The following is a 24,297-nucleotide window of genomic DNA, read 5'->3' on the forward strand; positions in this document are numbered from 1 at the left end:
TGAATTTGAAATTGTGTGATTATAGTGCGTCCTTGGGTTCTAGAAAGGCATTATATTAGAGTAACTTCATTAATTCTTATTCACTGGTTTAGCTCTGCCCATTCACACTGTGGTTAAAGGTGTTAACATGGTTCCCTGAGGTGTTAATAAAATGTTTGTGACAGACTTTGGTCAAAATACCACCAAGGATCAAGCGCTGCAGCACTGTTCTCACTAAGTGTCTAAGCAGTCCACCTCCTACACTGTACGCTTTGCATGAATCATTTTGGCTACATAAAATCAAAGACTTTAAATCTAAGTTTATTTTCAATTGTATTTAAGTATTCTGTCAAATCTGAAGCAATGGTGTTAAAATGAGCACTTTGGTTTCTGCTGCTTGTATTCTTAATGCAGCTGCACCCCAGGGTTGCGTTTTCAATCCTTTACTATACTTTCCATAAGTGGCTCAAAGAGAGCAGTTCATTGTTCAGTCACTCTCCTCCACTCTGTTATATACTCCTATCTAGCTGCTCCATCGTTTTGATGTAAAGTTAGAGACAGGGCCGGCACTAGCCATTTGCATGCCCTAAGCACAAATACTTGTTTGACTTCACATTACTCCAAAATACTGAGGAAATGTCACTTATCAACTTTTATGATTAGTAGTATTGTGTATAGTAGTGTGTTTATAATGGATTTAAGGGTTTGAAAATAGTTTGATCTGATGGTTTTATAGGACTCCAAAATCTGGTTCATGCAAAACCAAATAGACATTTTTCCTATGTTTGACTTTCCATTACTCCAGATAATCCAGTAATATCACTTAAAACATGTACCTCAAATACGTGAGAATAAGCTCTTTGAGAAATAAAAGGTGTGATATAATAAACATTTCATTTTCATGTTTTATAGAACTCCAAACTCTGGTCTATATACAACCAAATAGGCAATTTCCCAACATTTGCCATCGCTTTAATTCAAATTCTTACAGTATTATAAGACTTTAAATTGTTCTATAGATAACGTAATGTTCAACATATAGGTTTAACCTGAAAAACACGTATTTTATTTTTAGTAAGAAAAAGCTCTGCATTTCCAGAAAGTTTAAATGTTCCAAAGATGGGTATTATGTTTATTTAAGGGGCACTACATTCCATTATTTTTGCTGACTACACCTTTAGCTTAAAAAATGAGAGAGGTAGTTTGGGAGGGGCATTGGGTGATGTATGGGTTTAGAGGCAGGGCAGGAGGGAGAGCTGATTGGCTGAGCTGCAGCAGCAGCAGTGTGAGACGCAGATGGTTGGATGGGGGGGGGGTCTGATCTGCATATTGTGATGTACCTGCGTACCAAAATGAAACATAATTTACGCCTATAGCACAGTTGAACCTGAGAGGGCGCTGCAGAGGTGGCTTTTCTTTAGGGCCCATCAATGGCAGCTTGGCATACCCAGGAAGAACCACAGTGTGCTTTATTCCCTCTAAACACGATAGTCCCAAACTATGTGAAGAACATACAGTACCAGTGAAAAGTTTGGACACACCTCTTCACATTAACTGTGTTTATTTTTTTGTCAATTTAATATTGAAGACTACAGGAACACATACTGAATTATTCTGTGAACAAAATTGATTAAACAAACCAGAGTGTTTTATATTTTAGATTCTTCTAAGTGTCACATTTATCTATGAGGACAGATCTGAACTCTCTAGGCATTTTAATCTCAGTATCTTCATGAGGAAGAGTCACCTGGAACAGTTTTTTCAGCGTCTTGAAGGAAGGAGTTCCTGGAGGTGCTGAACAATAGCTGCTGCTTTTCCTTCACGCTGTGAAGCTCCAGCTCATCCCAATTAAATCACCTCAAATCACCATCTCAGTTCATCAGGTTTAGATCAGAGGATTGTGGACCAACATTTTTTTTCTGTTTACTATGTAATTCCATATGTGCCCCTTAATTGTTTATATGTCTTTTATATTAATCTACAATGTAGAAAATAAACAAGATGAATAAATAAAGAAAAACACTTAATGAATATATAGTACATAATGAATTACACCCTGTGCTGTGTGTAAGTGTAAAATCTACAAACTAAACAAATACAAGTCTTTATTTACAGACTAGTAAGATTTGGCTTTGGAGAAAAGAAGTCAGGAAAATCCGATTTTAAAAGAAGAAAAAAACATCACATTGGCACACGAGACTAATCAGAAAACATTGTGGAACGTATCGGCATGGTGTGATTGCTTTGGGGGAGATTTTCTTGTTTTCTGTGTGGTGATTGAAGGCAAGGCAATCTGTTGTCTTGTTTAATCAGCAAATGGCAAATGTGTGTGTGTGTGTGTATATTTATATATTGGGAATAGTGATGAGGTGTATACATTGCTAAAGGAAGGAAGTAAACATATTATGTCTGGAGGCAATAAAAGCCCATATAAATGAAACACCATGGGAAAATATGTCCCCCTCTTTTGGTTTATTGCTTTCTGAGCTTATATCAGAAAACTGTTTTATTAAAGACGGCGTCTCGGCGTGATTCGCGCGGCTGGCCTCACCGCTCTCCCCCTCTGGATGTCCTCCGCAGTGAAAACGTCGAGTCTGTGCCGTGGTCAGCGTTTGTGTATGAGTCGCCAAAGGGACGTTTTCAAAGCGGCCGCTTGAAAAGAAGGAAGACTGACATTTGGAATATGCCAGGCAATTAACTGGAGGAAGTCAGGAGGCATTGTGGAGCTATTCCGGTTCTGGTTTCAAAGACAGAAATAAACTCCAAATGTTAATTAAATGACTCGCTGTACTTCCTTCTGTAATTTTGCTTCATTAACAGGCGGCGGTGGTTGCTGTGGTGGTGGTGCTGGGTGGGGGGGGGGGGGGTCTTACAGGCTTATGTAACAGCGGCCCTTTTAGTGCCGTCCGCGGCGCCTGCAACGCAACGCCCTGTGATTAGAGCTCAAAAGAAAAAGACCTGAGCATAATTGAGAGAGAAAAAGAGAGAAGGAGGTTGGATGAGGGGAGGTGGGGAGATGAAATGGATGGAGGGGGTGTGGGGGGGTTCCCGTTACACTGTGTTGTTTAGTCATTAACCTGATACTCGTACTGCATTAGTATTAAAGAGGCGCTCGCAATTTTCTAGCAAAGTTGCCCTTAGAAAAGCAAGGCTCGAAGATCGCCTCAGCCAATCACTGTTAGACTCGTTCTCTGTTTTTAAATCACCCCCACCCCCCCACCTCAAAATAAAAAAATTAAGTAGTCCCAGTGCCTCTTTTGCCCATTTGTCTTGCAAACACAAGGATTTACTCCTGGGTATTAATGGAACCAATTTAGCTTAAGTGACTCCCTCCAGGCAAAAACAGCGAAATCACCATGCGGCACATTTTCGTAGCTCTGCTACTTGATGTGTTCTGTGCTTTCTTTCTTTCTTTCTTTTTTTCTCATATTACTTGAAGTGCTCTTCATTAAGAGTAATAACACTCTAGTGAAGTGGTAAATTATTTGATACATTATTCTAATAGAGTCTATCACTCTATAATATTTATTTTAACAGACATTACCATTGTATTTTGCATACCTGCATGCATTTTTATCACTTTTGGTTGTGCTAATAGGTACCTACTGTATCTATACTTTTACAAAGGATTCATAACGATTGAATAATTATTGCATTAATAAAGCAGTACTTGAATATTTATGAATAGCCTATGCCAGGGATCGCAAAATGACAGAAGTTATTGACATATTTGTGTGTCAATAAAATTTTTGTTCTTTACAAAAAAGGTGAATAACTGAAAACATGTTTTATATTCTAGTTTCTTCAAAATAGCCACCCTTTGCTCTGATTACTGCTTTACACACTCTTGGCATCATTCTCTCAATAAGCTTCAAGAGGTGGTCACCTGAAATCTGAAATGATTTTGAAGGAAGGAGTTCCCAGAGGTGTTTAGCACTTGTTGCCCCTTTGCCTTCTTCACTCTGTGCTCCAGCTCACCCCAAAACCATCTGGATTGGGTTCAGGTCCGGTGACTGTGGAGGCCAGGTCATTTTTTGTTAAGCACATAAAAATCCACATGTTTTCATTCATAGTTTTGAAGCCTTCAGTGAGAATCTACAATGTAAAACTCATGAAAATAAAGAAAACGCATTGAATGAGAAGGTGTGTCCAAACTTTTGGCCTGTACTGTATCTAAGTGTCCTTCAAATAAAGTGTTACCAATTTATTTTTTTAGGAGAGCTGTGGAACCCAAACTCCTGCAGAAAAGTCCCAGTGGGTCAGGAGCCTGTTCGGACATTGCTGTCCTTGGATGACTCTGTGTGGGCCAGCTGTGGCAACTCAGTGTCTGTCATCAACGTCTCCAGCCTGTCCACTCGGGTAGGTTTTCTCTCTTTTCACTGAAACGTTTAAGCATTAGGCTTTAAAAAGAGCCTCTAAAAGTGGAACAGTGCAAACCACAGCGTGTGGGAGCCTGGCAAGCGCTGACTGACAAATTAGAGTGTGTGTGAAGATCAATAAGGCTATGGCCCTGCCATCCATTCCTATTGTGGGCGAAGTTTCTCCTCTGGGGTTTGTTGTCTCTCACTTATAGACTGTACAGACTGAGGGAGCAGACCATGACTTCACATAATCTGCCCCCGGGGATACCTCGGATACGGATGTATCATACCCTGGGGTCTTACCTTGTAGGCCTCAGCTCCCTCTAAGCCTTCTTTTAGTCAAGCCTTTTTTCATCTCATTCCCCCTCGAATCAAACATCTCCTTCATCCCTTTGAGATTGGCCTGGATGATCCCATCAGGTAGGAGATTTGGGCCAGTGCTGAGTTAGCAGTGCCTGTGCCGCTTCACGGCTCAGGCCGGCTGGTCGGTGCCAGAAAGGGCAGAGCGATTGGTGGAAAAACAGTGTTGTTCTACTGATTATTTTGCATCACCCTCTCTGTAGAGGCACGTTGGGCCATCGGCTGCAGCGGAGCAGCACCGTTACTCCGGTTAACACTCTTCCCAGGCTCCTGAAGCCGCAAAACTGCACACAGCCAAGTGTTACTGGAAAGAGTGCTATATGTTGGGGAAAAGAACAGCACAGCCCTGGCCTCGCCCTTAACCAGCATCTCTCTTGCATGAGATGAGAGATTAGCCTTGCCAGATTAGCCTCCCACCACCCTGAGTGAATGATGACAACGCTTTGAGTGTATGGAACGGCTATTGACCAGGCACGCTAAGCACATGATCCCCCGTGGAGTGTCTGAGCAAATGAGCCTTCGCACAGTTGCCAGGATGGGAAACAAATGTGCAGAGTAAACAACCGAGAGCATCGACAGCCTCAACTGAGCAAACGCTCCTCCAGAAATGCCTTCCCACACAGGAGAGAATCTGACAAAACCCCTGAGGGTGTACGGTGCAGCAACAAACCAGAACAGGGAGATCTCTACAAGCACATTCTGCCCTGTGAGGCATGCCTTACCCCGCATTTACACTGGCAGGTGACAAGTTGCTCATGTTACCCCAAGTTTGTTTCCTTTGGGGGTGTTAGGCTACAAGACCCAGGGAAACTTCGGAGACAGACGTATCATACCTTAGTGTCTTACCTTGTAGGCCTCAGCTCCCTCTAAGCCTTCCTTTAGTCAAGCCTCCACCTTCTCCATCCCTTCGAAATTGGCCTGGATGGAAGGATCCATTAGGTAGGAGATTTGGGCCAGTGCTGATTTAGCATGCTTGTGCCGCTTCATGGCTCAGGCCGGTTGGTGCCAGGAAGAGCAGAGCGATTAGCGAAATGCACTGTGTTGTTTTACTGATTACATCGCTTCACCCTCTCTGTAGAGGCATGTCGGGCCATCGGCTGCAGCCGAGCAGCACCGCTACTCCGGTTAACACTCTTCTCTCTGAAGCCCCGAAACTGCACACAGCCACGTGTGTCAATAGAATGAGAGCTGCAAGTTGGGGGAAAGAACAGTGTTGTTTTACTGATTACATCGCTTCACCCTCTCTGTAGAGGCATGTTGGGCCATCGGCTGCAGCCGAGCAGCACCGCTACCTCGGTAACACTCTTCTCTTTGAAGCCCCGAAACTGCACACAGCCACGTGTGTCAATAGAATGAGAGCTGCAAGTTGGGGGAAAGAACAGCACAGCCCGGGCCTCGCCCTTAACCAGCTTCTCTCTCTAGCACAACTTTTTATTTCTGCCAGCAGGTGCTGGATTAGCCTCCCGCCACCCTGAGTCAATGATGACACTGCTTCACTGCTGTATTGAATGACTATTGACCAGGCATGCTAAGCACATGGTCCCCCGTGAAGCGGCTGAGCAAACAGGTGGGGAAACAAGTGTTCAGAGTAAACATCCGAGAGCTTCGACAGACTCAACTGAGCAAAAGCTCCTCCAGAAATGCCTTCCCACACAGGAGAGAATCTGACACGACCAATGAAGGTGTACAGTGCAGAAACAAATCAGAACAGGGAGGTCTCTGCAAGCGCATTCTGCCCTGTGACGCATGCCTTACCATGCCTTTGCTGCACTAGCATGCAACAAGTCGCTCACGTCGCCACAAGTTTGTCCTTCGTGGCCGTTTTCTTGGTCGTATGCTGGTATTTATTGGCATCAGGGGCCATCAAGGGGCCACGATATTCATTGACAAACCAGTCACACGCTTACACGCTTAAAAAAGCTTACACGTTATAATCTATGAAGTTCATTTTGTACCACAATTTATTTTATCTACAATCAAAATGTAACAAATGAAAAGAAAAAATGTTGCAAATTCAAAACTTTTTTTTTTTTAAGTTTTCTTGGTTTATTATTCTTTGCAGTTATTTGAAAACTATTTGCGTTGAGTTTTGATTTTTGTCTGTTGTTTATAGAATCTCTCGTTTGCTTCTGTTTCATTCTTTTGCTTCTATATGTATATAATGTTCTATTTTGATTGCCTTTTTTATACTTTTGTGTAAAACTCTTGGAACTAGATTATTTCCATAAAAATATCCTTACCAATTTTACATGCATTTTAACCGTACATAGACAAAACACTCACAGCATGTGAGAAAATTCAGCATTTTATTAATTTTTAAAACTCTTCACAAATTCTATCAGTTCAAAACATCAAAACATCTCTCCCACATGAGCTTTAATTACTCTGGACATTCCTATTTGGCTCATTAACACCAGTTTTAAAGTCATTAGGCATTAGTGTTTGAGATTGCATCCACCTGATGAGTGACAGGTCAGGGCACTTCAGCGACCGAACAGGGGCACTGAGCTTTACTGCTCCTTAATACCTGACGGGTAAAATTCATACATAAGGCGCACTGGATTATAAGGTGCACTGACGATTTTTGGGAAAATTAAAGGATTTTAGGTGCGCCTTATAGTGCAGAAAAAAATTTATGTGATTTGCTGAATTTCACTTGTTGATGGTTTTATAATTGCAAACATTGGAATTAAATAGAAATTGACTTCTAAATATATATCTGAACATTATCTATGCTATCCCAAGAAAAAACAGAACGAAAAAATATATATCTTTTTTTTTTTTTTTTTGAGAATGGGCATTAACGATAAATTGGTCACTTCCACAGTTTGCCAATGTGAACTGTCAAACCAGAAAGATTGAAAGATTGGGTCCTTGTGCCGAGGGCTTTCTGCCAGCTGGCCTCTGGTGAGGGACAGGTCCATGTAAAGGAGACTGATGGCGTAATGTCTGAGGACAGCAGGCATGACCTTGCTGCCACGGCGTGCAACTGTTTAAAAGTATTTTCAGTTCTGACAGGACGAGATTGAAGGACGAATGCAAAATCTGAGTACATTGCACTGCGTACATCACTGATCCACGAGTTAATCCGGGTGACAGCTTGTGGCAATTCATTTCAATCTCGATTCTCTTTCTTTTTGTTTATATCTGTCTGGATGCCTCTGAAATGAACTGCAGAGTTTTCCAATCATTCTGTTTCTTCCGCGCTTGGCGGCTGCACTCGGGGTCTATTTATATACAGGGGTTGGACAATGAAACTGAAACACCTGTCATTTTAGTGTGTAGGGAGGTTTCATGGCTAAATTGGAGCAGCCTGGTGGCCAATCTTCATTAATTGCACATTGCACCAGTAAGAGCAGAGTGTGAAGGTTCAATTAGCAGGGTAAGAGCACAGTTTTGCTTAAAATATTGCAATGCACACAACATTATGGGTGACATACCAGAGTTCAAAAGAGGACAAATTGTTGGTGCACGTCTTGCTGGAGCATCTGTGACCAAGACAGCAAGTCTTTGTGATGTATCAAGAGCCACAGTATCCAGGGTAATGTCAGCATACCACCAAGAAGGACCTACCACATCCAACAGGATTAACTGTGGACGCAAGAGGAAGCTGTCTGAAAGGGTGCTAACCCGGATTGTATTAAAAAAACATAAAACCACGGCTGCTCTTTCCACCAGAACTGTCCGTCGGGACAATAAATTATTGTGGTCTAGGTCCAGGTGTTTCAGTTTTATTTAAAAAAAATGTTGTAACAGATTAACTTAAAATAGATTAATAGAAGTGAATAAAAAAATAATATTTAGTTGCAAATCCTTTGCTAGTAATAACTGCATCAATCTATGTCCCACTCACTAAACTTTTGCATTCTTCCTTTGTGATGCTTTTCCAGGCTTTCACCCCAACCTATTTCATTTGATGCTTGTTTTGGGGTGTTACTCCTTTAGTCTCCTCTTTAGCAGGATAAATGCATGTCCTACATGGTCATAATTAGTCTCAATATTGACTAGGCCAGTCTAAAACCTTTCTCTTCTTGTCCCTGTATAACTCCTTTCTAGTTTTGGCAGTGTGTTTGGCAGTGAGACAATACCTTGTTTCAGGATGAAGGATCTCCCTATCAGTTTGGTAGCACTTTTCTTTAATTTCACAGATACAGACTGCACAGGGAAAAAACTTAAATCTGAAACTGAATGTTTCAGACTGAATGTAACCTGGCAGTCACGTGTTCCAATACTTTTGCTCTCAATAGAATGAGTGGGGTTCTGAAAAAAGGTTCTATATTCTTAACTGTGAATCAGATCCTGTAAATACAAGCTGAAATGATGATCTTTTGATATCAAACCAAAATGTTTGCAGTCTACTGTAGAAATAATGGGATTGCACTCCCTGTTCCAAGTTGAAAAATTACTTTTTTTCAGTAATTCAGTTCAAAATGTGAAACTCATATATTTATATTATATAGATGTATTACACAGAGAGTGATCTATTTTCAGCATTTATTTCTTTTATTGTCGTATTATATAAGACTAATTGGTACTTTTGGCAGTGTGCCAAGTCCTGCTGGAAAATGAAATCTCCATAAAAGTTATCAGCAGAGGAAAGCATGAAGTGTTGTAAGATTTTGTAAGATTTTCTGACAATCAGTAAATTTTGCATTTCATTTGTAAATAAAGGAACCAGAGTCTGGAGGAAGAGTGGAGAGACACACAGTCCAAACTGCTTGAGGTCTAGTGTGAAGTTTCCACCAATCAGTGATGGTTTGGAGAGACATGTCATCTGCTGGTGTTGATCCACTGTGTAACATCAGTGTTTTCCCACAAAATCTTACAGCACTTTATGCTTTCCTCTGCTGACAACTTTTATGGAGATGTGGATTTTATTTTCCAGCAGGACTTTGCACACTGCCCACACTGCCAAAAGTACCAATTGGTCATATATACTATTCTAATTTTCTGAGATTCTTAAGTTTTCATTGGCTGTAAGCCATAATCATCAACAATAAAATAAATGAACATTTAAAATAGATCACTCTGTGTGTGATACATCTATATAATATATGAGTTTCACATTTTAAACTGAATTACTGAAATAAAGTAATAATTATTTGAGATGCACTAGTATTTATGAAAATACAGAAGCAAGCCAAGTATTCTTTACCAAGCTAAGCTACAGATAGTTGGAGAGAAAGAAAAAAGCGAGAGACAGAGAGAAAAGAGAGAAAATAGAGGAGAGAACACACCCAGTGCCTGGGCGAGTCAATTAAAAGAGAAAACACATCAAAGGCAGCCTCCCTCATCTCCCCTCCACTCAAACAAAAGGAGCTCCCTTTGGCAAGGGCACGAACAGGTGCTAATCCCTGTCTGATAGTGTGTGGGGAAGAGAGACGCCTTATTCGTCATCCAGCCCCCCACCCCACCCCGCTCAAATCGCCCCCACTAACTAATCTACCTCACCCTCACAGTGGAGAAGCCACGCTGGGAGTTGCGGAGCTCCTCAGTGACGGACCTCAGGGGCCTGCATGCAGAAGCCTGATAAGCAGTTCAGTGTTCCCTCTTGCCTCATTAGCTGAGACGCGTGTGAAATGGCTCTTCTTCCCCCATGGACTTTTAAAAGGTGCTTGGAAATGGGGCCGCATTGTTTTCCGAGGCACCAGGGAGAAGCTTTTGCTATGAGTCACTCTTTAATTGAAGACGTCGCTTCTCAAGTCATTGAGACTCGTGTGCTGTGTGGCCTGTGTACCTGCTGCAAATACAAAGACTTCCAGCAGACACATATTCATGCGTAAGGCTGCTCATATTTGCTCTGCATGATGCCCTGCGTGACCAATAATAAGGTGCTGGGGATTGTGGTGTGGTGGTTCCCAGAAAGCGCTGAACCTTTCTAAAAAACAGAACAATTATTTTTAACAATATAAAGATTATAGACCAAAAAAGAACCAATATTCATTCCATAAAGAATAAGTGACCTTATTTTACCAATTTCTTCCACTATAAATGTATCCAATTTATTCCCCAATTTGGAAGGCTTATTACCCAACCTACTCACTAGAGCCCCAACACTAGGAGGGTGGAGACTAGAACATGCCTCCTCCAGTACATGTAAAGTCAGATTACGCCTCTTTTCCAACTGTTAGCTGATGTAGCATCACCCAGTAGCCAGCAAGCTTGGAGAAAAGCGCAGTGACCCAGCTCTGATACATCAGCTCACAGATTCCTGTGCTGACTGAGCTCACTCTTGGGAGTGATGTGGAGAGAGAGTGTCATCTAACCACCCAGAAAGAGAGTAAGGTCAGTTGTGTTCTCTCAGACTTCGGCTGCTGATGGCAAGCAGCATGATCCAGTATTCGAACTGGCGATCCACTGATCACAGTGGTAGTGCCCTAGTCTGCTGGACCACTCAGAGCCCAATATTTTCTCAAACAAAAAGTCTATGCCAGACACTTGAAGCATTTTAGGGTGCAGAATTGTACACAACTATGAATGCCCCATGTCTGTTTTGATAGCCTTAATTGTATTAGTGTAACAACTGGTTGTTGTTCCAAAGACATAAAATATAATGATGAGCAGTATCAAAAGTCAAAGAAGCAATCAAACCGAACAGACAAAACTATTTGTAACAATAGTAAACAGGCAGAGTTTAATATTAGGCTTACAAAATACAGGAAAGAATGCTTAGTATGCAACAGGTTGGCAATAATAAAGCTATGCTAAATAGGCAAAACGAGTGCAGAAGGAACTGTCAGAAGTGGCTGAGAGATCTAGTCAGTGATTGTGGCTAAGAAGGAGTGAGGTTGGTTGTGGAAGGCAATAGTTTGAGAGTTGAGAGGGTAGACATAAGCTTGTTTGCTGTGTGTGATATTTAAGAACGAAATTTCATTGCATTGACTCGCCCGCAACCTCTATGATAGTAGCATAAATATCTATAAATAAAGTGACTTGTGAAGTTAGAAATATGTAAAAGTATGTAAAAGTAAATAACTAGTACTCAGTTTGGCATATGGCTCAGAGTTTTCTTAAATTGACCAAGGTTTTAGGAGTTTAACAATCTAATGGCTTGGGGGAAAAAATTGTTACAGAACCTGGTGGTCCTGCACCACATACTCCTGTATCTTTTTCCAGAAGCCAGCAGGGAAAACAGTCCACAGTGAGGATGTGAGGGGTCACTGATGATGTTGTGCGCTGGCAGGCAACCGTTCATTTCCTATTGGACGATGTGATATGTAGCCACTAGATGGTGAAAAGAGGCACAGCGTCAGAGCTAGAAACTTTCTCAACTTCATGCCAATTATATATGACGCTGGTAAACAACATTTAAGTTTTTTGGGAGGGTTTTAATTTCCACCGTACTTTGTTCAAATCCCCAGCGGTGAGGAATTGAACGTAGCAGAGATGATTATACTGCTGTTTCTGCATTTTATGTTTTATATGCTGTATTTCTGCACAAACACAGAGAGAAAAATAAAGCTTAGGAGAAAGAAGAGATGGGTAGTTTGCTAGCATGCTACACGCCCACTTGACACAAGCATGGAGCGACACAAGCTTCATATCGCCTGCCAGTGTAAATGCAGACTCAAAGCTTAGTGAAAATGCATGGAATGGAGTTATAGTTTTAGAAATATGTTCAAACACTAGGAGCCTGATATTTGGGTATATGAATCATGTAGAGAAAACTACATACCCTATTTTTTTTTAAATGTATTTATTTATTTAATGGTCCACACCAGTATAGCACAGTCTGGCCTAGTTAAAAAAAAATAAAAAAACAATAACTTCCTGCTTGAGATTTTGAATACAAAGCGCATCTAATGGCCAGCTGTGTATGAAGCTTTTGAACAGAACACAGCCAGGCTAAATTGCCCTCTCAGTGGCTTGATTTCCATTCCTCTCACTGCCTTAAACCATATTCTCATCCCTATTACTATCTAAAGTCATAAATCATCTCAATAACTTCGCACTGCACTGAAAGTTTTTGGTGTGTTTACAGCAGCGCACGGCGCGATGCGGCGAAGAATATGAGTCAAACGTCCTTAAATTGGCACCAGCATGGTTGGCGGATCATTAGTGGGAGGTCTTGCAGAGATGAGGACTGCTTTCCAATAAAGTGAAAATGACCCGAGTCCAGCCGCTCGGGCTTCCGGCAGTAATATGATGTAGAGGCACTCGCACCACGGAACCGGTTCACGTAAACAAGCCCTTAGCCAGTCTTAACAGCACCTCATTTACACTCCTGCGTTCACTCTGCAAACTCTGACTCTGATTCATGATGTCTGACACAGACTCAGAGCAGGGTGGAAGACCTGCTGTTCAGAGAGGATTTTAAAGCGTCTGTCTGTACGTTTGGGGGATTTGGGGATTTAGCGACCTCTCTGGTGAGAATGTGTAAGTGCACAGAGTATGTAAATTACAAATTCAGTTTATTCTATATTTTATTTTTTGACATACTGTCATATAGAGAACAATTACATTCAACAAACCTACCAGACCACTCTGTTTTTAGAATAAATACATTATGCATGGCAGGAATGGTTGTGTTATGATGTCAATGCTAATAATAAAGTGGAACAAAGTGTTGGTGTGGTGCAGTGGATAACACCACCGCCTGCCAGTGAGCAACCATGTAGATGACTGGGGTTCAATTTCAGGTCAAGTTAACTATGCTATGGTAAACCAAATATAGACCTTGGGGAAAAAGACTCCTAACACTACATTGGCCTATCTTTGTAATAGGAATAACCTTCACTCGGGATACAAAAATGCTGTAAATGTAATGAGAGTATTTGTCCCATCCTGACTCAGGATTACTAGTACTAGTAGAAGGGTTGTTCCATATCGTATCGTACATGATAATATTGCCAACAATTTTGAATATCTTGAACAATATTTTACCCTGAAATATCATGCCATATCACCCACCCCTAATTATCACGTCAAGGTACTACTTTTTCTTTTTCTTTTTTTCTTTTTTTTTTTTTTTACTGTTTTTAGCAAAAGAAAAAAAAAATCACACTGGTCTCATTTCCCATTACATATCTAATAGAGACAGATTATATCTGTCCAGTATTATTTATTTTACTTTAATCCTGGGTATATGGAGCTATTTGGAGTGCATTATTTGTATCATTACATTCTGGGTCATTGACTTCAGTTACAAATCTAATACAACTTTGTATTTTTAAAATATTTTAGTTAGGGGTGTGCCATATTATATCATATGCAATAATAGAATAGTGTATTCTATTATTATTCTATTATATATTGTTACAGTAGTGTATTCTTTAAATATTTTTTTTTTCAATTTAGAGTTTTGTCATTTCGCCAAGAGTATCGTTATCGCAAAATTAACATGAAATATCGGGATATTATCTTAGGCCCATATCCCCCAGCCTTAGCTAGTAGTACTAGAAACTAGAAAGAAAAAAGGACCTGTTCCCTTAAAATGGTCTTTTTTGAGGATGTGAGGATTTAGAGACATCTCTGGTGAGAATGTGTAATTCCAAGTACTTTTAATACAGGTTAATGTTTATTGTTTGTTCATTTCACTAATTTATGCAGTACTGTTACATCATGCTTCAATTACATTTAACAAAGCAACCAGACCACCCTGTTTCTGGAATTAATATTATAGATGTAGCTGTGATGGTGGTGCCAGGACACCAGGATAGTTTGTGCTCTCCCAACTCAAGAACACTACTGCTTTCAATTTAAAAGAACAACATATTAATGAATTGCTGCTTTAAAGTGACATTCTGTAAATGTTGGAGATTTGTGGATTTAAAGACCTCTCTGGTAAGATTGTTTAAAAGCACAGAACATTTGGAAATGTATGTTTTTCTATCCTGATTAATGCAAATGAATTAAGTTCTATGTGTTTGAGTATATTATTTAGTTTATTTATATCCATTTTTACAGTATACTTTTACCATATACTAATATATGATACAATTAAAGTTAAAAAGAAAAAAGTTTACTGCAAAATTCTGCATTTGTACCATTTCCGTTCATTGACTGGACCCTTTATCATTAAAAAGGAATATTTAGTCCCCTCCCAACTCAAGAATACTGTAAAAGAGCAACCTATTAAAAACAACATGAAGAAACCTTTAATGGGAGAAGGAAGTCAACAATAGATATTGTTTTAGTCGACTAAATATCATAGGAATATAGTCGACTGAAACTACAGTCAATTTAGTCGAAACATTAAACATTTATTAGCCAGTTGTGTACTATTGTCACTGTTTAAATGTGAAATATGTTTATACATTTATATATGTTTTAATGTAATAATATAATATTATTATTGTGGGTATGTGACTATAAGTATTTTACATTTAAAATTTTGTTCTAGAAATCAGGTCATAAAGCAGTTGAATGGTTAAATTACAGTTTGAACAGAGCTGTAGACGCAAAAACAGCTTTTAAAGGATCTAGTTTTATCTCCAACAGTAACCCAGCACACCTACTGGAGCTACAGTCTATAAATGAGCTTAAAAACACACAATTACACACTGTCCTGTAGAGACACTCTCAGGATGAACTAAACTAGTTAAAGTGAGAAACTTATGAGAAAGTGCTGTAAGGAACTTTACACAGACTTTTGGATTAACAAATTAACTTATTTTTATTGTTATATTTTCACTACATCTTTTTTTCTTTCTGACCTGTTCCTGCTTTAACACCAGCTATATGTTTCCCACTGTGGAACTAAACATATGATCTGATCTTAATGAGTGAGTTCTGTATTAGAAACATTAACTTTACAGAAGAGAAGTGTAGAGTTAAACAGAACATCAGCTCATGAAATAACATTAGCATTAAAACGCTGATCTCTGCATGGAGATCCACACAGTTTTTACACGTCTTGTTTTTCGCTACGTCAAAGGAAAAATATGTTTGGTCTCTCCTCCCTTTCTCTCTGCTGCTGACACTGTGGAGTTAACTTTCAGCCGAGCCCCGTTAGTGACGACAGTTCACAGGCGAGTCTTTCCTTCCGGGTTTTGTATCTGACCGCAGCTGTGCTTCTGCAGAAGAAACAGGTACTGATTGGATGACTACCCCGCTTGTCCCGCCTCTCCACCTTCGCTAAAGTAGTAATGATTGGATCTCTTCATAACTGGTCCTTAACTTTCATAAAACTTAATCAGATCTGATTGGATGTCGTCCCTGCCAAACATTTTCGTCTCGTTTTTATATGCTGACGAAAATGTCAGTTAATTTCGTCTGGCTTTTATTTTTTTATGCTGTTTTTTATTTAGTTATCGTCTCATTTTTGTCTTGAAAAAAAGCTTTGTTGACGAAAATTATGAGGAAAATTATTCTAACGAAATTAACACTGGTGTAATGGGACTGGTGCCAGTGCTCTGTCCGCTGTCTTGTCCTACAAATACAAGAGAATTAGAGAGAGAGAAAGAGAGAGAGAAAGAGAGAGAGAGAGAGAGGGAGAGAGAGAGGGAGAGAGGGAGTGAATGAGCAAGAGAGCTACAGCTAGAGAGAGCTGTTTTTGTTATGCCCTATTGAGTTCTGTATCAAACTGCTTCCTCATTTTGCTCGCTTGTTGATTCTCATTGGTCTCAGGATCACTCTGGCCTTTTTTTTTTTTTTTACCCATTACCGTTGCAGTGCGTAACCGCTGGCTAAAATGAATTAACATTAATGGGAAAGGCGACATTAATGTAATGTTTTTTTCTCTGCACTGCTGGAAAGTATTGGACCTTTTTCCAAAGATGCTGCTTTTTTCTTCTTCTAATAGATAATGTCTCATTGCGAAAGAGAGAGTGCATTCTAGAGGGTAACGATTGCATTCCGAACTGAACAGAATTATTAAAACAGTGTTTCTTTAGCCTGTTAATCCTGCTCAAATAATACAGACTGTTGTGTAGAGTTGGACTGGGGGGCGTGGCAAATATTATAATGATATTTTATAGTGATTTGTTCTATAGGTAAATTAACAGCTATCACACTGCAATAGCTTAACCAACAGCCTAACATCTAACATTACTTAACATTACTTCAGTTGTTGCTCATCTGTATTTAAAGGTGACATATAATACCTCTTTTTACACTGGTTGGAATAGGTTTATGGGCTATACAAAACATGTTCATGAATTTCTTTAAACAAAATCCCTCTCACATGAAGGGATTCCGAGATCAGCTCTATTCTTGCCAGTTTCAATTCCTCTCAGAATGAGCCCTTTAAGTCACTTTTCTGCAAATAAAAGTTGCAGTTGCTGGCCACGTCATTTTTTATACCAAGCATTTACCAAGCTACTTACTTACATCTTCCTTATCTGCTGACTTGCCACAGGACAGCAGGTACAGATTCCTCCCTCAGACAAAGTCTGCCGACTAATCCTGCTGTGTACTGTCCAAGGTTCTATACATATTACATATTACATAAACATATTACAACAGCTTGGCTGCAGAAGAAAACTTTACGGAAACTGAGCTGGCTTAATCTTTAGTGCAGGTGATTCATTTTCATATCTATAAGTCTCACCATCCTATGTCACTTTGTTTTTAAATTAGCCGCATTTAAGTTATATATGAAATGTGTATGGTAAGTTCTGCTGACTGTCCTTTAGGATCAACTTCAAAAATTGAGTTGTGTCAATGACATGTTTTATATTAATCAAACCCCTATAGTGAGCATGACACTATATTTTTCATTCATTTAAGTTAGCAACCTATGGGAACCTATGTCTGTTCTATATCTGTATTTATTGTCAGTCATATAAGCTTGCAGAATTGCAAGCCAGTATATTGTCATATTCAGCAACATAGAATACAGCAACTTGCTCTTATTGCCTTCAACACTGAATCCAGGTAGTTACCTATTATATAACACATATTATATAAATCCCAAGTGAAGACAGCCTGGGTGGAAGGACATGCCCAATATGCAATATATATATTGCCAGGAGCCAGTGGGAAAGGTCCTCAAATTGGCTGTAGTAAACACAAAACCAACTGCGTGACCAGCATCAGATGATAACCCTGCAGAATTGTTCAGTAGACCCCGTTCCACTGAGCATGTGCATCTTTCACAACTAGCATTCAACTACATTTTTTTTTAGTTAGACCAACTTTTAACAAAAGCTTAATAGTATTAGCCAAATGGTTTGCAATAGTTTAAAGTGCCATTAAATATTTTTTGTTCAGCTGATTTTAAAATCACGTTAAGTAGAACTAAATGTTGGTTTGTGCTGACAAGAAAAGGCAACTTTCAAAGTGGTAAATGCTCTGTCTTAACTTTTGGATATACAGTATCTTAATAAATGAAAGTTGAGCAGTTAAGCATGCAATATTTTGGGTTAATACGATCTGCAATCAAATAAAAGGCAAAGCAAATGTAAGAAACACTGTGCATCTTCCATTTTGTCCAAACATTTCCTGATTTGGGGATTATATTTTAAGGTAAAAGGCACTTGAAATACAGCTGATTACTTTAAGTTGCATATGCATGCTGCACATGAAACTGTTGCCTGCATTAGCCAATAAAAGAAAACAAAACCCGAGTGAATCAGGAAACTGACATCAACCCGTAAATTATGATTCTAGGAAAAGTGGATAAATGTATATTTTATATAATGGATTTTTCATTTAATGCTATGACTGAATAAATGGATGGAAATTGACTTTGCTTTTTGTTTTGTTTTTTTAATAAAACTCTTGTGAGAAGTGAAAATAAATGAACTTCTCTAAACAGTCCTAATTAATACTATTCTCTATTATTATCAGCTCTGATTGGATGTCGTCCCTGCCAAACATTTTCGTCTAGTTTTTATTTGCTGACAAAAATGTCAGTTAATTTCGTCTCGCTTTTATTTTTTTAATGCTGTTTTTTTATTTAGTTATTGTCTCATTTTTGTCTTGAAAAAAAAAAGATTTGTTGACGAAAACTATGATGCAAATTATTCTTTAAAGAAATTAACACTGGTGTAATGGGACTGGTGCCAGTGCTCTGTTCGCTGTCTTTTCCTACAAATACAAGAGAATTAGAAAGAGAGAGAGAGAGAGAGAGAGAGAGAGAGATTATTCTATTTTGTATGCACAATATGTATTTTTGTATCTATCAATGTATCTAAATTACGTGAAGTACAGAATATACTGTACATATCATGTAGTTTGTGTTATAAGTATGTATATGCCACTTTTTATGACACATTTACCATTCTATTAAATTCAGCAAATACATGTACTGTAATTGTGCATTAATGTGTCTTTGGGTAGTGGTGCAGATCAGACTGAAGGACTAAGCTGACCTTAATATTAGATAATGGACATTATGCCAGAATTAGTATCCAGAAGCCTGGTGTTGCAGTGAAAGCTGTAACTCATGGCACTTCACTTTCCCTGACATTAGTGTTCATTCTAGCCCATTAAATAAAACTTCATCATTTCTAGCTTTTCTGTTTCCATGGTTACATCATATTACTTTTTTTTTTCCTAACAACGTATTTTGCCGTCTCTTCCCCTCTCTCTCGCTCTCAGAGGCTCGAGGTCCACTCTGACCCGATGGTGAGCGTTGCCCACATGGTGCGGGCTGGTGGAGGAGTGTGGATGGCGTTCTCCGAGGGCTCCTGCATTCGCCTGTTCCACACTGAGACACTGGAACACCTTCAGGAGATCAACATCTCCACCCGCGCCACCTTCCACAACCCCAGTGAGTGAACCGCAATCCTCACTTTCCCACTGCAGAGGCATAAAATAGCACCAAGTACCAGCATGTATATTTAGAATGACCCGGTTTCCATCTGGCTGCCCAAATACATTCAATCATGTAACTAAAATGTCAAAGAAATGGATGTGAATAATGCTTTGTAGAAAAACACAATATATAGATGTTTACTTCTAAGAATTATGAAGTGAGTTCACAAAAAAACTGTTAAAGAAGAAAATGGAAGTTTTTGTATTTTTATTATAAGAATGCAAATAACAAAGGCACGGTTTGTTGTCATGTGTACTATGGCCAGACGGCATGGTGTCATGGTGATTATTTATTTTTTTATTTAGTGGATCCCCATTAGCTTGGGCAGATGCCCTGCTATTCTTCCTGGGGTCCTGCTGAAAATAATAATAATGATAACAATAATAACAACAACAATAACAACTACAACAGTAAAACACAATGCCTATAGCAATAACAATAAATAATTCTATCAAAGTTATATCAAGTCCACCTACAAAGGCTTAAACAAGGAAAGAACACAACAAAAGAACCATATATAAAAAATAGACATTGTCACAGATAATGTAGAATAATACATGAATGCCAAACTAAAAAAAAAAAAAAAACAATTATCTAAGACAATAAATCTTCACCAAATACTTCTTTACACGTGTTTTGAAGGTGATCTTAGAATTTGTTTCAGTTATAAAAGTTGGAATTCGTATTAGCCCTGGGTACAACAAATCGCCCCTCCACTGCAGATCTCGTCTTATAAATATGAGTGTTAGACGTTTTACAGAAAAAAAGGAATTGTTTCTGCGGAATTTTATTATTTAAAATTGACCATGTTGACATTAATAGAGACGCCTTCAGTTTATCCTCAACTTTTAACCAGTGTAAACTTTGTTTCGTTTACCTGTTCAATGGGTATTTTATCAATAGAAAGCTGAAGCACTGGATCATGCTTTAAGAAATGTTTGGAACTAAATAAAATACTTTTAGTTTTACATAAATTAAGGACCAGTTTATTTTGTTTTACCCAACCCTCTATTTCTTGTAACACATTATTTAATGTCTCTGTCAGACCTACTAGTGTTTTTGCAGATGCATACACAGTTGTGTCGTCTGCATACATTACAACTTTTGCATCATTTAGAGCTATGTGGGGTGCAATTTCATACGATGCCAGATGACATTTGGTCTGTATTACAGACACAATAAGGATTCAAGGAGATTTTATTGTCATTTGCATCACATGTGGTACATGAGGTGGAACGAAATTGTGAACTCACGATCCAGTTTACACCCAAGACCTGTTATTAAAATAGATATATAGATAAAATAAGATAACAAAATAAAACAATACAATAAAAATAGAATATAACATAATAGATAAAGATAAATACACAAAAAATAAATAAAAATAGTAGGCAGAGTAGACAGGTAGCAGCAACATTATAATGGAATTAGAGCAGTAAAGATAAAGTGTCTCAGTGCAGTTTAAAGTGACAGTGTTTGTAAACAGTCATACTGTTAACAGCTCTACCTTTTCTCAATGTACACTATTCCAACAGGACAATGTTCCTCCAAATACTACTGCCCTTTCAAGAGCTTGCCTTAAAGACACATGTGCTGTGGCATGACATCTGTATCACCAGACCTATCTCAGTTTAAAAATGTTTGAAATGTGTGGGATGCTACTGAAAGCAGGATGAACACTCCCTTCCAATCCCTCCCAGTAAATGAATTTTTCCTGGTAAACTGGGCAGCACAGTGACTTAATGATCAGCACGTTCACCTCCCAGCACTCGGGTCCTATGGTCCTCAGTCTGAGTGGAGCCCAAAAACATGGAGATCAGCTACATTGGATTACATATGCATGTCCTGAGCCCATTCTTCAGTGCTGGTAGTTTCCAGTTAAACGTACACTATGTGTGATTGGCTGCCACGTCTCACCAGTGTGCATCAACGAAGGCACTATATAATCTTCTGATAAGCATTGCATTCCAACACTTTTTTTCTGGGTGCAACAATTTTCTTCTCAACATTTTTTTCTCTGTATGAACCACATCTACGTACTGTACTACAGGTGTGCCATATCGTATCATACGTGATAATATCGCCAAATATTTTGAATATCGTGAACGATATTATACCCTGAAATATCGTGACACTTCACCCACCCCTAATTATCACATCAGGGTACTACTTTTTTGCCGTTTTTAGCAAAAGAAAAATTCACACTGTTCTCATTTTCCATTATATATCAACTAGAGACAGGTTATATCTGTCCAGGATCATTTATTTTATATTATAATTCTGAATATATGGAGATATTTAGAGTGCATTATTATTATTATCATGACATTCTGGATTATTGACTACTGTTACAAATCTGATCAAATTATTATTTTTTTAAATCTTAGTTAGCCATATCATATTGCATGCAATAATAAAATTCTAAATATTTTTTCTAATTTAGTGTTTTGACATATCGCCAAAAGTATCGTTATCGTGAAAATAGCATGAAATATTGTGATATTATTTTAGAGCCATGTCGCCCACCCCTATACTCTACTACCTTGCAATAAAAGGTTGAGGAGACCTTTTTTAATACTTGCATAAACGGACGTGTTATGCTTCTTTTTGAAATATGTTTTTTTTTTCTTCAAATGAACTAGAGTAAGAAAAGTAAATCTGCAACTGTTAAAATACAATGAATAAAAATCATAAACGTGGCACTTTCCTAAACTTTCCTACATTCATTTTAAAATCAATATTTTCCTGAATACAAATCAAAGAGTTCATGTTCTCCAAACGTTTTATTTTATTACAATTATCAAGTTTCTTTGTCTATTTTTTTTATTTAAGAAGTTGGTGGTTGATTCCTCTTACAAATCTGAACTTTCTAAGTGGAGTAGAGATTGGACAGTTTCTCCAAATGTCCTGTATGAATCTCCAAAGCCCTCAAATTTTCAGAGTGTAAATAATTTATTTTACTGGATAGAAAAAGGGTTGTATATTGAAACATTATGAAAAATGTATAAGGAAGTCATACATTCTAAAAAAAAGGAGCCTGCTGTATGAATATAGACTTTTTTAATAAATTAAGGTAAATATAATGGTATACGGTAGATGCCACTTTATAACATAACCCTGACATATGATATTACAATACATGCGTTTTTATTAGAATATAATTTCATCCCTGGCTTGAGTAGACTACGAGTTCTAATAGGCATCAATTGTGTGATCATGTATTGTCCAAATGCAACATGCAGAATGGCAAAGCTGCAGTATGCACCATTGCACTGAGGTGTTGCAGATGACAATCCAGTTGTGAATAGACTTACACATTCACTCCATTTACTATATGTTATGTATTCATTCATTTTGAAAGAGCTGCTTCACTGTTGTTCGAGAGGTCCACTATTTCATTAGTATTCTCAGAGCCATTAAGGGTTTTTTTTTCTATTACCTTAAAGAAGCAGCTAGGATTTTCCTTCATTGCTAATAAAGCTTGCTAGATGTAATGACCGATTGACTCATTTAAAGAACTGCAGACTTAAAGATGTAATTTACACTTAGTTTGTGACTAGGTGCAGCTGGCAGTGAACATTAACGCCTGTGCATTTGAGTCTTCTTAGCATCCAGTACATAGCACCTTTGCCAGTGCTTACAGGTTTGGCACTCTTTTAAAACCTCATTTACACTCTTAAAGAGCATCTGAAAGAGCACTTTGGAATGTTAATGGATGAAACTATGGAGGGCCATATGAAAAATCACAAAGCAAATTAAGGAGCTGCAACATTGCTTTAAAAACAGCCAAAAAAAAAGAGAGAAAAAAAATAAATAATAATAATAATAATAATAATAATAATAAATAAAAGCAACTGATAAAATTATACAATAACAATGATAACAAATTAAATAAAATAAATATTAAATAAAAGGTTTAAAACAGGGGTGTCCAAACTACGGCCCGTTTACTTTTATGGAATGACCCGTGAGGTATTTTAGAAATAGAATGAAAGTTGGCCCGCTGTTAAGCAGGTTTTTATAATGTGAGATTCAAAGTTTGAACGCTAGGTGTCAGAAACGAGCCAAAGAGTCTAAAAGCGGAGAGGGTGCGCATTTCTAGCACAGAAAAACGGGCCAAAGAGTCTAAAAGCGGAAAGGGTGCGCATTTCTAGGGCAGAAAAACGGGGCAAAAGAATCTAAAAGTGGAGAGGGTGCGCATTTCTAGCACAGAAAAACGGGGCAAAAGAATCTAAAAGCGGAGAGGGTACGCATTTATAGCACAGAAAAACAGGCCAAAGAGTCTAAAAGCGGAGAGAGTGTGCATTTCTAGCACAGAAAAATGCGGCAAAGAGTCTAAAAGAGGAGAGGGTGCGCATTTCTAGCCATAAAAACGGGCCAAAGAGTCTAAAAGCGGAGAGGGTGCGCATTTCTAGCGCAGAAAAACAGGCCAAAGAGTCTAAAAGCGGAGAGGGTGCGCATTTCTAGCACAGAAAAACAGACCAAAGAGTCTAAATAATATTAATATTTATAATATTAAGAGACATCATGAAATTAAAAATCAATTTGAAAAATCTTAGTTTACACAACACTGTCAAAGATAAAGATAGTTAGTCAAGTAAAATGGTGTGTAAATTAACTAATCAGGAAAAAGGAATTATTTAAAGTGGTATATTTCATTATTTGTTTTATTACAGAGTCTGTGGCCCGTGACTTCAAATATATTTCTACTTCTGGCCCCCAACAAAAAAAGTTTGGATACCCCTGGTTTAAAACATTAACTTTTCCGTAATAATGGTAGATCTACAGTTTTTATAGTACAGTCTTGAGTGTCTTTAGTAATTTGTGTGACAATATTTATTCCCCCAATTTATAACTAAGCATAATAATTAAACAAAGTTATAAAGGGAGGAGAAA

The 24,297-nt window shown here is 38.4% G+C and overlaps 1 protein-coding gene across 4 annotated transcripts in view; it reads left to right on the plus strand.

The window, feature by feature from the left end:
• arhgef10la (Rho guanine nucleotide exchange factor (GEF) 10-like a) overlaps positions 1–24,297 on the plus strand; it is a 288,915-nt gene that overhangs the window by 251,128 nt on the left and 13,490 nt on the right. For all 4 annotated transcript variants that reach the window (XM_049471703.1, XM_049471702.1, XM_022682351.2 and 1 more), the window contains 2 exons: positions 4,196–4,338; positions 19,185–19,356. In XM_049471703.1, coding sequence (XP_049327660.1) covers positions 4,196–4,338; positions 19,185–19,356 — 315 coding nt within the window. The remainder of the gene's footprint in view (positions 1–4,195; positions 4,339–19,184; positions 19,357–24,297) is intronic.

This window comes from Astyanax mexicanus, chromosome 24 (genome assembly GCF_023375975.1).
Source record: "Astyanax mexicanus isolate ESR-SI-001 chromosome 24, AstMex3_surface, whole genome shotgun sequence".
NCBI lineage: Eukaryota > Metazoa > Chordata > Actinopteri > Characiformes > Acestrorhamphidae > Astyanax > Astyanax mexicanus.